The sequence below is a fragment of the Gracilinanus agilis genome, chromosome 4 (genome assembly GCF_016433145.1).
Source record: "Gracilinanus agilis isolate LMUSP501 chromosome 4, AgileGrace, whole genome shotgun sequence".
Taxonomy (NCBI): Eukaryota; Metazoa; Chordata; class Mammalia; order Didelphimorphia; family Didelphidae; genus Gracilinanus; species Gracilinanus agilis.
The window spans coordinates 244017257-244030855 of NC_058133.1; the positions used below are offsets into that span (position 1 = coordinate 244017257).

The following is a 13599-nucleotide window of genomic DNA, read 5'->3' on the forward strand; positions in this document are numbered from 1 at the left end:
GAAAGAAGGAAGGAAGGAAGGAAGGAAGGAAGGAAGGAAGGAAGGAAGGAAGGAAGGAAGGAAGGAAGGAAGGAAGGAAGGAAGGAAGGAAGGAAGTTTGCTAGGTTACAAAGGGCTTTGAATGCCGAACAGAGGATTTCATATTTGATCCTTGAGGACATAGGGAGCCATTAGAATTTATGGAGTAGGAGGCTAATATAGTTGGACTCATACTTTAGAAAAAACACTTTGGTGGCTGAATGGAGGATGGATTAGAGTAGGGAAAAACTTGAGTCAAGCAGACCTATCAGCAGGTTACTGCAACAGTCAAACAATCAATTAGTCAATAAAGATTGATTAAGATTCTACCACATGCTAAACACAACGCTAAGAAGAAGGAATACAAAAAGGGGCAAAAGACAGTCCTTGCTGGCAAGGAATTTACAATCTAAAGGGGAGAAACAACAAATATATACAAAGCAAGCAATATACATATAAAACAGACATAATCAAAAGAAGGAAGGAATAGGAATTAAGAGAGGTTTGGAAAGGCTTCCTGCAGAAGGTAAGATTATGGATGGGACTTAAAGGAAAGCAGGTAAATCAGTAGTGGGAGTGGAGGAGAGAGTATGATAGTCAGAGAGAATGCCCAGAGCCAAGAGATGAGCTGCCTTGTTTGTAGTACAGTCAGAAGGCCAACATCACTAGACTGAAGAAGACATCATAGGGGGATAAGGTATAAGAAATCTGGAAAGGTAGAAAGGAATTAGGTTATTAAGGGCATTGAATGTCAAATATTTTCTATTTTATCTTGGAGGCAACAGAAAGGCACCAGAATTTAATGACATAAATGGACCTGCACTTTAGGAAATCACTTTAGTGGCTAAATAGAGAATGGACTAGAGGGGAAAGAGATTTGAAGCAAGCAGACTCACCAGCAGGCTTTTTCAAAGATCTAGGCATGAGGTGATGCGTGATTGCACTAGAGTGGTGATGGTGTTAGAAGGGAGAAGGGGGACAAACATATTTGAGAGATGTTACAAAGGATTAGATATGAGATGTGAGTGATAGTAAGGAATTCAAGATGACTCCTAGGTTATGAGCCTGAGGGACTGGTTGGATGGTGTTACCCTCCACAGGAAGAGAAAGTAGGGGAGGGTAATAATTCAGGAGGAAGAAAATAGGCTCCATTTTGGATATGATGAATTGAAGATCTCTACAGGACAAACGGTTTGAGATGTCTGAAAGGCAGCTGGAGGTAGGAAACTGGAAATCAGCAGAGAGATTATAACAAGATAGGCAGGCCAATATTGGGATAGGGAGTTGAGAAGAGGGTGCAGGATAGAACCCCATGGAATATCTACAGTTAAAGGGTATGCTATGGATCCTCATCCATAAGAGACTGAGGAGAGGGTAAGTAGAAGAACCAGGAGAGAGTCCTGTCCCTAAAACCTAGAGAGAAAAGACTAGCAACAAGGAGAAAATAATTAAGAATCAAAGACTGAAAAAAGTGAAAGAGAATGAAGATTAAGAAAAAGCCTATAGATATGGCAATTGAAAGGTCACTGGTAATTTAGGTGAGAGTTGTTTTAGTGGAATGATGATATCAGAACATAGATTTTATGGGATTAAGAATAAAGTAACTGGAGGCACCTAATGTAGATGACCTTTTTAAAGAGTTTCGCTACAAAGATCAGAAAAGAATTAGGATGGTAGTTAGGATAAAAGTGAGAGTTTTGAGGATGAAAGAGAAATGAGTGTAGGCAGTAGAGAAGAAGCCAATAGATAGGGAGAGACTGAAGATAAGAGACAGAATGAAGACAGAGGGGTAATCTGTTAGACAAGACCAAATAGGACTGCTTGAGTAGATAAGAGGATTTTTAGCCTTGGTAAGTAGTAAGGTCACCTAATCATGTCAGACAGGCCTAAAGGTGTCAATGGAGACAGAAATCATATGAGATGGGGAAGAGAGGAGAAAAAGGAGCTCACAATAAATTACCTTGATCTTTTTTCTGTAAAATATGAGTTAAGAGCTACGAGTAGAGGCCATGGGAGGTTTGGGAAGGAATGAAAAGATTTGGAAGAGCTGCTGTGGAGAATCAGTGAATAAGTCGACAAGGGAGGAACAGCAGGATTGCCTAAAAGGAGTTATGGGGCCTGTTTAGTTTATGTAACATAAATTTGTTGGGGATCCAACCATAAGAATATATCATTTTCTCCACCTTCATTCAATAGCATCTATGAACAAATAAAGGTAGCAGATAGAAGGAGTGATCTAAGACTTAGCAAGGGGCAATCAGAAAAATAAGAAGTCTAGGGATTCAAAAAGATAGTGTAGAGCTGAATTGATCTACCAAGGAGTTAAGATGGGGGAAGGGGGGAAGAATGAGTAATTTAGGAGAAATGGCTTGGGAAAGAACTGCCTGGTTGAGGAATTGGAGGTCAGAGTACAAAAGAAGAATAGGGATTAGTGAGGAAAAAGGGAGAGAGAGAGGTGAAAAGTCAACAGATAATGGTCAGATATGGGGATCTGGGGAACCTTTGTGGATAATGTTAAGATCAATAATATGACCATCTTTGTGTATGTCTGAGGTGAAGTGGAGGTCATGGAAACTAAGCAGTTAGGGCAACCTAACTGAAACATCATGAGGGAACTCATGTGATTGCCAGAAGAAAGGAGTAAGAGTGAAAAAGATTTAAGATTAAGGGAAGTTTATTGTCTATGGAACAGACATACCAGAGGAAACAGTGAAAGAAGCATGTGGCATTTGGTTGAGACTTTGGAGTAGGAAGATTGAAGGAAAGAGAAATAAGGAATTAGGAGGGAGGACAGGGGAAATGGGGTTTGGTTCAGAATCCCTGGATATGGAAGTATGGCTGGGTATGAGAATGTTTGTCATTGAATGGAAGTAGTACTACTTTTTCTAAAAAAGGTTGGAAAAAAGTATAGTACACGGAAGGCACAGTATTAGATGGGAATTCTTATTTCACTACTTTTCACTCTGAAAGTTGGAGATTAGGCAGGAAACAGCACAGCATGAAACTAACCTGAATAATAGAGAGAAGTCCTGCTCACCAACTTTGTTTTGTTTTGTTTTTTTGTTGTTGTTTTTTAAACCCTTAACTTCTGTGTATTGGCTCCTAGGTAGAAGAGTGGTAAGGGTGGGCAATGGGGGTCAAGTGACTTGCCCAGGGTCACACAGCTAGGAAGTGTCTGAGGCCGGATTTGAACCTAGGACCTCCCATCTCTAGGCCTGATTCTCAATCCACTGAGCTACCCAGCTGCCCCCAGTGCTCACCAACTTTGGATAGCTTGAGATCAAAGGAAGGTGGTTCTGCACTTGAGGTTCTCCAGATCCTGATTGGGAGACTGTCAGCAAGGGGTAAAATGGCTTTATGCCGATAGAAATGGAAGTGGCTTTGGCCCCCTGCCACTAGAAGACACATAAAATCAGAGGAAGATCACTCATCTGGGTAATATGAAATGAGGAAATAGGAGAGGGGCAGATAGAAGAAGAAGAAGAGAATAGAATTTTGAGGAAATTATCTCAGTAATTTTTGTAAAATGTAAAGCAAGGGTTTCAGAAGAGTATGTAGATAGAGGAAGCTAAAGCATTTTGGGATGGGATGAAAATGTGTGCAAGAGCTGCTAAGGTGGGTAATTGTGTTTCTGAGTTAATTAGGGAAGTATAAAAGGACTGTTTTCAAACAGAGAAGACCAAGTTAAGGTCATGTAACAAAAATTTTTAGTAGACTCAGTCAGCATGACTTCATGATTTTCAACAGAATTGTTCAACAGCATATGTATAGGAGTAAAAGCAGTAGACGGTGGGGGCTGAACCAAGACTAAGTCTAGGAAGGGCAAGATTTTTTATAGGGTAAGGAAGCAGATTCAAGAGAAGAGAACAGGGTAGAATTAAACTGGTAAATAAAGGGATCAATGGGAAAATTCGAAGAGTGTAGCAAGTGAGGGAGTGATGGTCTGGGAAGGATAGGAGGGTTAAAGGTCATTTTATAGAGAAAAGACAGTATTTGGTTTTGGTAAACAGAGAGAGAAGTAGAATGTCAATAGAGAGTAATCAGGTAGGGGAATTTCAAAGTTCATGAGCATGGAAGTAGAGCATTTGTGAGTAGTTGCGAGATGAAAGGCATGACCATTCTGTGTGCAGCTGAGGTGGGCTGGAATAGGTCACGGGAAACAGGTAAAATGTTGAGGAACCTTGAGCTAGAGTGAAAGGGTAGGTTTAAATCCCCTGATATGAGGTCAGGATTTGAAAAAGAAACAGTGTGAGAAAGCACTGAACTGATTGTGGAAAGAAAGGGAGTGTCCTTCGAGGCTTAATGACAGCAACTATCAAATTTTGACAGGATAGCAGACATAATATCAAAGAAGTAGGGATGCCAGGTACTGTGCTAAGTACTTTACAAATATTATCTCATTTTATCCTTCTAGAAGGTAGTAGTACTACTATATTCATTTTTTAGATGAGAAGACTATGGCAGAGAGACAATAAGTGACAGTTACACAGCTAGTAAGTATCTGAGGCTAGATTTGAACTCACGACTCCCTAACTCCAGGCACAGTGTTCTCTCCATTACATCACCTAGCCAAAATGCAAATGGCAAAGTCCTTCCTTCTCCAATTCATGTCTTCCCTAATAGCCAATCATTTCCTCTCCTCTCTCTCTCTCAATAGGAGTTAATATCATGATGCACAGACATGCTATGTATAAATTGATCTATCCAATCCTATTCCTTATAATAGCCAACTCTGTTTCATGACTTTTGTCTTGAGAGCCAATATTTAAAATATAAATATTTTAGTGTAAATGGGAACTTTCTTCTTATCAAAAGCTTCCTTTGGATGATCTCAGAAATAAGATGATCTTATTTCTCACACAGTAGCATTCATTTAGGGCTTCTCTGGCTTCTCAGGTTGCACTCATTTTGGATTTGGATTTCTTTGACTTTCTCACTATTCTTTTCTGCCATGGCACTCTCACCCAAACTCATCATTAGGAAATTTCATAATTTTGTAAGATCAAATCAGTTTTAGTATCCACTCCATACCTGTATCCTCTTTCTCACTGGAGAGTGGAAACATGAACTCTTCAACATCTCCATATCTCCTCATTTTGCAACTGTTAATTTTGAACTTCTTTGGCTCCTCAAGCTGAACTCATTTTGGATTTCTTCCACCATGCCTTCTTCTCCTCATACCTCTACTCTACTTTTCAGTTTTCTTTTGTGTGCTGTCTTCCCACATTCAATGGTAAGCTCCTTGAAGGCAGGAACTATCACTCTACTTGCATTTACCACTTTACTGTACCTTAAACAAAATACGCCATCTCTCAATTCTGGGCATTTTCACTGGCTGTCATCCATTCCCAGAATATTATCCCTCTTCTTAAAGTCCTCTGGCTTCACTGGCTTCCTTCAAGTACCAGCTAAAATCTCAGCTTCTAAAAGAAGCCTTTCCTAATATCTCTTAAATCTAGTACTCTCTCTCCATTGAATATTTAGCACAATGCTTAACACATCCAATGTTTAATAAATATTTGTTGACTATTATTATTATTATTGACTATTCCTTGAGGTATAAATATAGTAATGGAATCTCTGAGTCAAAAGGTATGAATATTTTAGTAACTTTATTTGCATAATCCTAAATTTCTTCGCACAATCATCATACCAATTCATAGCTCTTCTTCCAATAAATCCTGCAACAATGACTATTGTCATTATTTTTCATCTTTGTCAATTGAAAAATGTGTGGCTGGGACTTTCAGGTGACCAAAAAGTTCCATCATGGTTAGAAGGGAACCATGTCTCAGGTCCCAAGTACAAGGACAAATATGTCTCCTTTTAGGGAAAGCTAACCCAAGTCATAGAAGCAGATAAGTGACACAATGGATTAAGTACCAGTCCTCAGTTCAAATATGGCCTCAGACACTAAATAGTTTTGTGAAACTGGACAAGTCACTTAACTCTCAATGCCTTAGTTTCCTCATCTGTAAAATGAACTGGAGAAGGAAATGGCAAACTACTCCAGTATCTTTGCCAAGAGAGACCCTAAGGGTCTTTAAAAAGACACAACTGGACACAACAAAACAACAATTCAAGTCACAGGAGGGAAAAAAGAAGAATGGGCCTAACAGGATAGGGGAGAGCTAATGTCCAAACATAAAATGATAAAAAGATTGTATGTACAAGGGTAGTATTAGTGTTACGGGAGAGAAGTTATCCTAGATAAAGCATAGGACTGGTATTTCTGAGATCTGTTTCTAGCTTAAGCTCACTAATATCTAACATCTTGAGTAAGGTCCAAGAGAAACAATTTACTAAACTATGCATATCTACATATATAAATGTATAGAAAACATTAGAAAAGGACTCAAAATATAAGTTAGACATTGTCCAGAAATTACCTTATCTTTGGAAATTAAAGGAGAGGGTTTTTTTTTAGCTTAGAGATGATGTATTAACTGATTGAAATTGATGTTATGCTCAAATCTACTTTCTATTAAATGTTTATTGTTTTATCATTATCTTACTATAAATACTACAGTCATGAGATTCCAAATTTAGCCATTTTTTAAAAAGGTGTTTCCCAAATGGAGAGTTTTATCCTAATTCTGAATCTATATACTTATGAATTTGAAGTTCATAGCTGGCTTGAAGCCAGCAAGGGGGGAGGAATCGCCTGTATTTCCATGTAAAATGATGGCTGGTCTGCAAAGCTTTTTAGGAACAAATATGGACATCACCTTAAATTTTATATTTTAGAACAAAATAGGTTTGTTACTAGAAATTTAATAATTTTACTAAATCAAGTTGATTTATGCATACAATTCTATAAAAACTAGCTTTTTCATTTATCATCAAACTCAACAACACAGAACTCATACCTAAATACAAAATGCTATATAAAGACTAACAAATCTCAGAATTCTAGTTAAATATGTCAATTTTAATTTAACTATATTTATACTTATAATTTTACTAAATTAAAAACCTAACCTTTAAAAGAGTCATTCACTTTCATTTTGTATTTGAAAGGATGGAACATTAACAGTGATACTACAAATAAGCCAAGAAACCAACCTCTGCATAAGCTGAAACGTGTTTTAAGGGTTATACTTTGCTTTCACTGGAGAGATTTATGTGATACTTCATCAGGATTTCCTAACACAGAGAAATAGTCTGTGTTAAAGTCAAGTGAAGGTGCATGTCTTTACTTGTTAGAAACTCACTTCACCTGATTTTAGTAAGAACTACACTCACTATATGCTCCCACACACCCATTTCTGATTTAATTTTTAAATACTTTCCAATCCTAAAAATGTTAGCATTCTTCCAAGCTTTAAAAAATTTCGTATTTCTTTAAGTTAATTTCATTTGTTCTATCACTTCCCTTGACAATTTAAAATTCATTCAACATCTTCATAACTTATCACCCACTTGAAAAAAAAACTACAAAAAAAAATCAAGACCTTTAGTCATATTTTGTTGTTTATTCAAGTCCTGTCACGTCTGATTCTTCATGGCCCTAACTGGGGTATTCTTGGCAAAAAATACTAGAGTGATTTGCTATTTCCTTCTCCAGATAATTTTACAAATGAGGAAACTGAGGCAAGCAGTGTTAAGTGACTTGCCCCAGGGTCATACAGCTAGTAAATGCCTGAGATGGATTTAAACTCAGGTCTTCTTGACTCCAGACCCCATACTTAATCCACTGTTCCATCTAATTGTCCATGTTTTCTATGTTTTATGAATAATGAGAATTCAAGTTAACCCCATTGTGAAGAGGAAAAAATTCACCAAAGAGATTAAAATTACACTTCTTAAATACTATACATTGTGATCAATTTAAAACCATTTAGGAGTTCACGCAAAACAGCCTGGCTTTGGTACCTTAGGTCAAGAATTTTGGGTCAAATGATTCAGTCAATTTCACGTAAAGAACAGCCTTTATATTTTCATTCATGGAAGTTATAATATAAAGAAACAGAGAATAAGATGTAACTCTGAGCAATACTTCAGATTTTCTTCTTCTTCAGGACAATCTTGCCCTGAAGAAAGATGTATTAGTTGAACCAACATCCAGGCCATTCTTTTCTTCTCACCACAAACGACGCACCACCCCAGGGAAGGTGAAGCTAAATATACTCCCACAATTCTGGATGTACTGTTTAAACAAGGTGCTAGGCTAAGAATTATTAAACTATGAGAGTCAGCATTCATCTCTCAGTAGGAGGGGCTGATACCAAAGCAGAGTCATTCACCAAGCACTTACTTCATGATGCTTACATTGAAGTCAAAATGAACTAAGATTACAAAACAGTTTCAGGTGATGAAATCTATTTATCAGGTAACAACTATAGTATAAATTAGCAATAACCATTTAGAAAAGTGCATTTTTCTCTGGCATATTATAAATGGTTTGGGGGTACTCTTACAATATCTTTTTTTTTTTTAACTAATCACAACTACTCTGTAAAAAAGTTTGAACTTTAAATGCCTCATTGTTTCTTTATTAAAACCCAATTTCAATTTAAAGACAGTCATATTTCTTTCTCAATCAGGACATTCATTATTCCATCCACCTTCTACTCCTTACTGGCAAGCAAAAAAAAGGTTTTAAACGAAGTATAAATTTTAAACTTTAAGAATTTTAGCAATTCACCAAATGTACTTCAAAAGGGGCTCATATATAAAAGTAAACATCTTTATAGTTTTAGAAAAGATAATTTACTCAGATTCCTTTAGCAAATTCTTTGGAAACAACTAAAATCCCTGGACTACTGAAATAGTAAAATCTGAACTAAATTCTTTTTTAAAAGAACAAAAAACTAAGCAAGGCTGAAAAAAATGTAAATTAACTTATTGGTTGTTTATCTAAGAACAAATATTTTAAATTTCAGGAACCCAATAGCTACCTTATATTCTCTATGATGAGAACTTGCACAGTAAACTCTAATTTAACAGTGTTTTGCCTCTTTTACTTTCTATTTAGATTGTATCAGATTTTTTTTTCTCATTTTGTGACAAAAAATTAAGTCTTAATTTCGTATTCTTTCTCAGAGACCATATAAATGTTGTGAACTTTGGGAACAAAAAATTATGCTTAAAAGAATTTCATCATTTGCTTCCATATTATGTGTATCTAAAAGTTTTAAATTAGCAGTTTATAACCTATTATAAACAAAAATTATTTTCCTTTGAAATATATACCCAATTTGATGATCAAAAGAAAATGCACCTAAGGAAGTACACCTATTGGTGTATGTCAACACCATACTCTATGATTTATATTAATTTGTATGTATTTTTATTTAATTTACATTAATTGGATTAACAAAATTACTCATTTACAAAGATTTGCCCCTTCACTCAACCCTAAATAACAAAATGTGGGTTTGAAGTCTGGACAAATGTGGAAGAATTACAAGTGAACCTCCTTAAGAAACCTGTTAAACTAGACTAGGAAAAAATGTACTTTGACAAAGAGCATTTGTATTGATTCATGAAATTGGAACACAAATGAAATGTCTAAAGAAACTTCAAAGAAAAATACATCTGTGAAGCAGAATTTGCATATATAACAAAGATTTCTGACTAACTACTTATAATAACTAGGAAATATTGATACTGAGCCTCAATGTATAGTCAAAAACTGGATTTATCAGCACTTACAGAGGTTGATAATTTCATCTTAAAGAATAAGTAAATAGTAACAAGAGGCAGTGTCAGCTAGTAAAGAGAGTGGCAGTTCAGAAAAGCTGGGTTCAAGACTCGACTCTGACACATAGTAGCTACGTGACCATGAACGTCCCTCACCCTCTCATTGACCCAAAAAACAAACTCTCTAAAACTCTAAGTTATAAACAAGTTAATGGAATTTCTAAAGAGGATATTCCCTAAGGATGAAATTTTGGTTCAGACCAACAAACCACACCCTTCCCTAACTAAGTAATAAGTAATAAAGTAAGAATGCTCATGAGAAGTCAAGGAAGTTAAATATCTATATAGATCAAAGGACTGAAAGTATAATTAATTTTTATATAGCACAACCTCATGTTTCCATATACCAACAGGATTCTGTTCATTATTCTGTTCCTGAAGATCTCAGGTATTTCTAAAAACTAACAAAGCAATTGAATTGTACTGTCTATTCTCTATATCTTCATAGTTTTTTCCTTAACTAAACAGAGAAACTTGTGAATGCTGTTTCTTAAATGCAAAAAGTGTCAGTGACAAGACAAGAATTTCAGCTCTCAAATCATAAACTGCCTACACAGGGTGTGACAGGATAAGCTTACGCACAGTACTCCACCCAAGTACCACAATGTGACCTGAAGGGACTCTTTGCTTACTTGAGAGCATAGTGTAGATTAAAATGGATAATTTTATAAAAGATCTCTCAGATTTAACTGCGCTCTGTGTGTGTGTGTGAGAGACAGAGAGTGAGAGAGAGAGAGAGACAGACAGACAGACAGACAGACAGACAGAGACTGACAGACACATAGACAGAGACAGAGAGTTTTGAGTTCCTGTTCATAGGGGAGGGGCCCAGGGAGGAATCTACAAATGAACAAACCCATAATTCACTAGGATTTAGGTATCCCATACTAGACAATGTAAGAAACAAAATAACTAGAGAAAAGGTAGCAAAATATACAAAAAAATCTTCAATTCAATGCTATACTTTGCTGAATTTGAAACCTTTGCTAACTAGGAAAAACATAATATTCCAGAAAAAAAATTTGCATTTTATCTCTAGTAGAATAGTAGCTGCTGAACTAAGAAATGTGGCTTAAAAAAATTTTTTTAGGAGGCAGCTGGATGGCTCAATGGATTGAGAACCAAGCATAGAGATGGGAGATCTTAGGTTCAAATCTGGCCACAGTTTCTAACTGTGTGTCCCTGCGCAAGTCACTTAATACCCATTGCCTAGGCCTTACCGCTCTTCTGCCTTGGAACCAATACACAGTATTGATTCTAAAACAGAAAATAAGGGTTTAAAAAAAATTTTTTTTAAGTAAATAAAAAATTTTAAATCCATACCTTCCATTTTAGAATCAATACTTTGTATTGATTCAAAGGCAGAAGAGCAGCAAGGAATAGGTAATGAGGTTAAATGACTTGCCCAAGGTCACACAGCAAGGAAGTGTCTGAGGCCACACATTTAAACCCAGAACCTCCTGTCTCTAGGCCTAGCTCTCTATCAACTGAGCCACCTAGTTATCCCTATAGCATAAAATTAAAAGAAGAATGAGAACCTTAGTGAGTCAAGTCAATGAAAAACAAAATACTTTTCCAAACAACAAAAGGAGCTCAATTACTTCTAATAAGGACAAATGAGATAATATTTGCAAAGAAACTGGCAAAGGGCCTGGCACATGACAGGTTAATAAAAACCTATTCCATACATCCATCAAGCAAGGAAGTAGTCAAGTCATTATGAAAAGCAATTTGGAATTATGCCAAAAAAAATTACTAAACTGTGCAAAGACTTTGACCTATTTATAACCACTACTAAGTCAGTACTCCAAAGCGATGAATAAATGAAGAAATCTATTTACCTATAGGTATAGATGGATATGTATATCTATAACTAAACATATGTGTGTATTTTTAGATACAGGGGACATTCTTTTTTGTGATAACTGAAAACTAAAGGAATACCCAGCAATTGGGAAATAGCTGAATGAATTATGGTATATGAATGTACTGTGCCGTAAGAAACAATGAAAAAAGTTTCAGAGAAAGTTGAGAACAGCAAGGAAAACATTAATGCTATATATTAACAGCACTTTACAAACAACGTAGGAAAGACTTAAAAGCTTTAATCAATGTAATGACAATTCCAGAAGCCAGATAATGTTATTTATCTCTTGATAGGGAAGTAATGACTAAATATGCAAAATGAGAAACTTATTTTTGGATATGGCTAATGCAGGAATTGATTTTGCTTGACTATGTAAGTCTGCTACAAAGGATTTGTTTTTCTTTCTCTCCCCTGCCTCCAGAGGAGGTGTATGAGAAAATAAATGCTGTCCCTCAAATGGAGAATGGCTGAACAAATTGTGATATATGATGGTGATGGAATACTATTGTGCTATAAAGAATGATGAACTGCTTGATTTCAATAAGAACTGGAAAGACCTACATGAACTGAGGTAGAGTGAAATAAACAGAACCAGGAGAGCATTGTACTTGTTGTATATAATGTAAATAAAACATTGTGAGATGATCAGATATAATTGACTTTGCTACTAATAGCAATGCAATGATCCAGGACAATTCTGTGGGTCATATGAAAAAGAATGCTATCCACATCTAGAGAAAGAACTGTGGGAGTAGAAATCCAAAATAAAAACATATGATTTATTACATGTTTATATGGCTATGTGATTTAGCATTTTGTTTTAAAAGATTATGCTATTACAAAAATGAATAATATGGAAATAGTTTTTGAGTCATAATATATGTATAACAGTAAAATCATTTGTCAACTCTGGAGGGAGGGAGAGAAGAAGGCAGGGAGACATCTGCAAGAGGGAAAAGGGGTTTTTTGATTAGACGTATTAATATTTAAAGGTGTGGTCACCACGGAAATGAATAAATATCAATTCCTAAGATGATTTTAATAATTTATTTACAAATTACAGGACAGAGTGGAAGTAGAGAGATGAGAAGAGGGTAGAGTAAGAGATCTAACAACTAGATTTGTATTCAAGTCTGGGATAAGAAGTCACTTAACCTCCATTGTCTAGCCCTTACCGCTCTTCTACCTTGGAACTAATACGCAGTATTGAGTCTAAGAAAAAGGCAAGGTGTTTTTATTTGTTTTTTTTAAATTGGTACAAATAAAATTCAACTGCTTAAAACAATTATCAATAAATGATCTGTCAGTTTTTAAAAGTGTGCTCACTTTAATTGGTACACTTATTAACAAAATACTAATTTAAAAGATGGAGGGGGAAGGTTGGGAGGTGAAGGGGAAAGTAAGAACATGAATCATGTAACCATGATAACTTTTCTAAAAAATAAAAATTATTAAAAAAAAAAAGATAAGGGATTAGTTTTACATATGGCATACTCCAAAAAATGGCATAAAGGGAAACTTTGCCTAAGAACACAGAACACTGTCTAAGTTAAGGATAACATTAGGTGAGATATGCCAATATCTTATTACTATTAAAAAATCTGCTTATGTACTTGATTTTTCCTAAAAAAAAAAAAAAATTCATTCATTTATCCACTTTTTCAATAAAAAGTTGAGTGAATTCAAGGGAAAAGGTATCAAGCAAGATTAATTAGTATCAAGGAAAATAAGCAAATCTGTGATCTTTGTAATTGCACAAAAAATATCTTACCTTGAAATTTTATTAACAAACGGTTTCAATTCCTCAGGCTCATAGGCACGGGCAAAAGCCCAACAAACATAACATGCAGCATCTCTCACATTGGAACCCACACTACAGGCTCCCCGTTTTTCATCATATGTAAGTGCTTTCAATATCACAGGGACAACTAAGGAAAAGAAGAAAAAGAATTTACAAAACAAAAATTGTGAGCAAAATTAAACATATTTGGGTACATGTAAGTAATATA

At 35.5% G+C, this 13599-nt stretch overlaps 1 protein-coding gene across 1 annotated transcript in view; it reads right to left on the reverse strand.

The window, feature by feature from the left end:
- Positions 1–13599, reverse strand: part of TBCD (tubulin folding cofactor D) — a 522548-nt gene that overhangs the window by 264269 nt on the left and 244680 nt on the right. Inside the window, exons 13-15 of the mRNA XM_044675187.1 lie at positions 13362–13518; positions 5200–5308; positions 3279–3413 (exon numbers count right to left, since the gene is read on the reverse strand). Of these exons, the coding sequence (XP_044531122.1) occupies positions 3279–3413; positions 5200–5308; positions 13362–13518 (401 nt within the window). The remainder of the gene's footprint in view (positions 1–3278; positions 3414–5199; positions 5309–13361; positions 13519–13599) is intronic.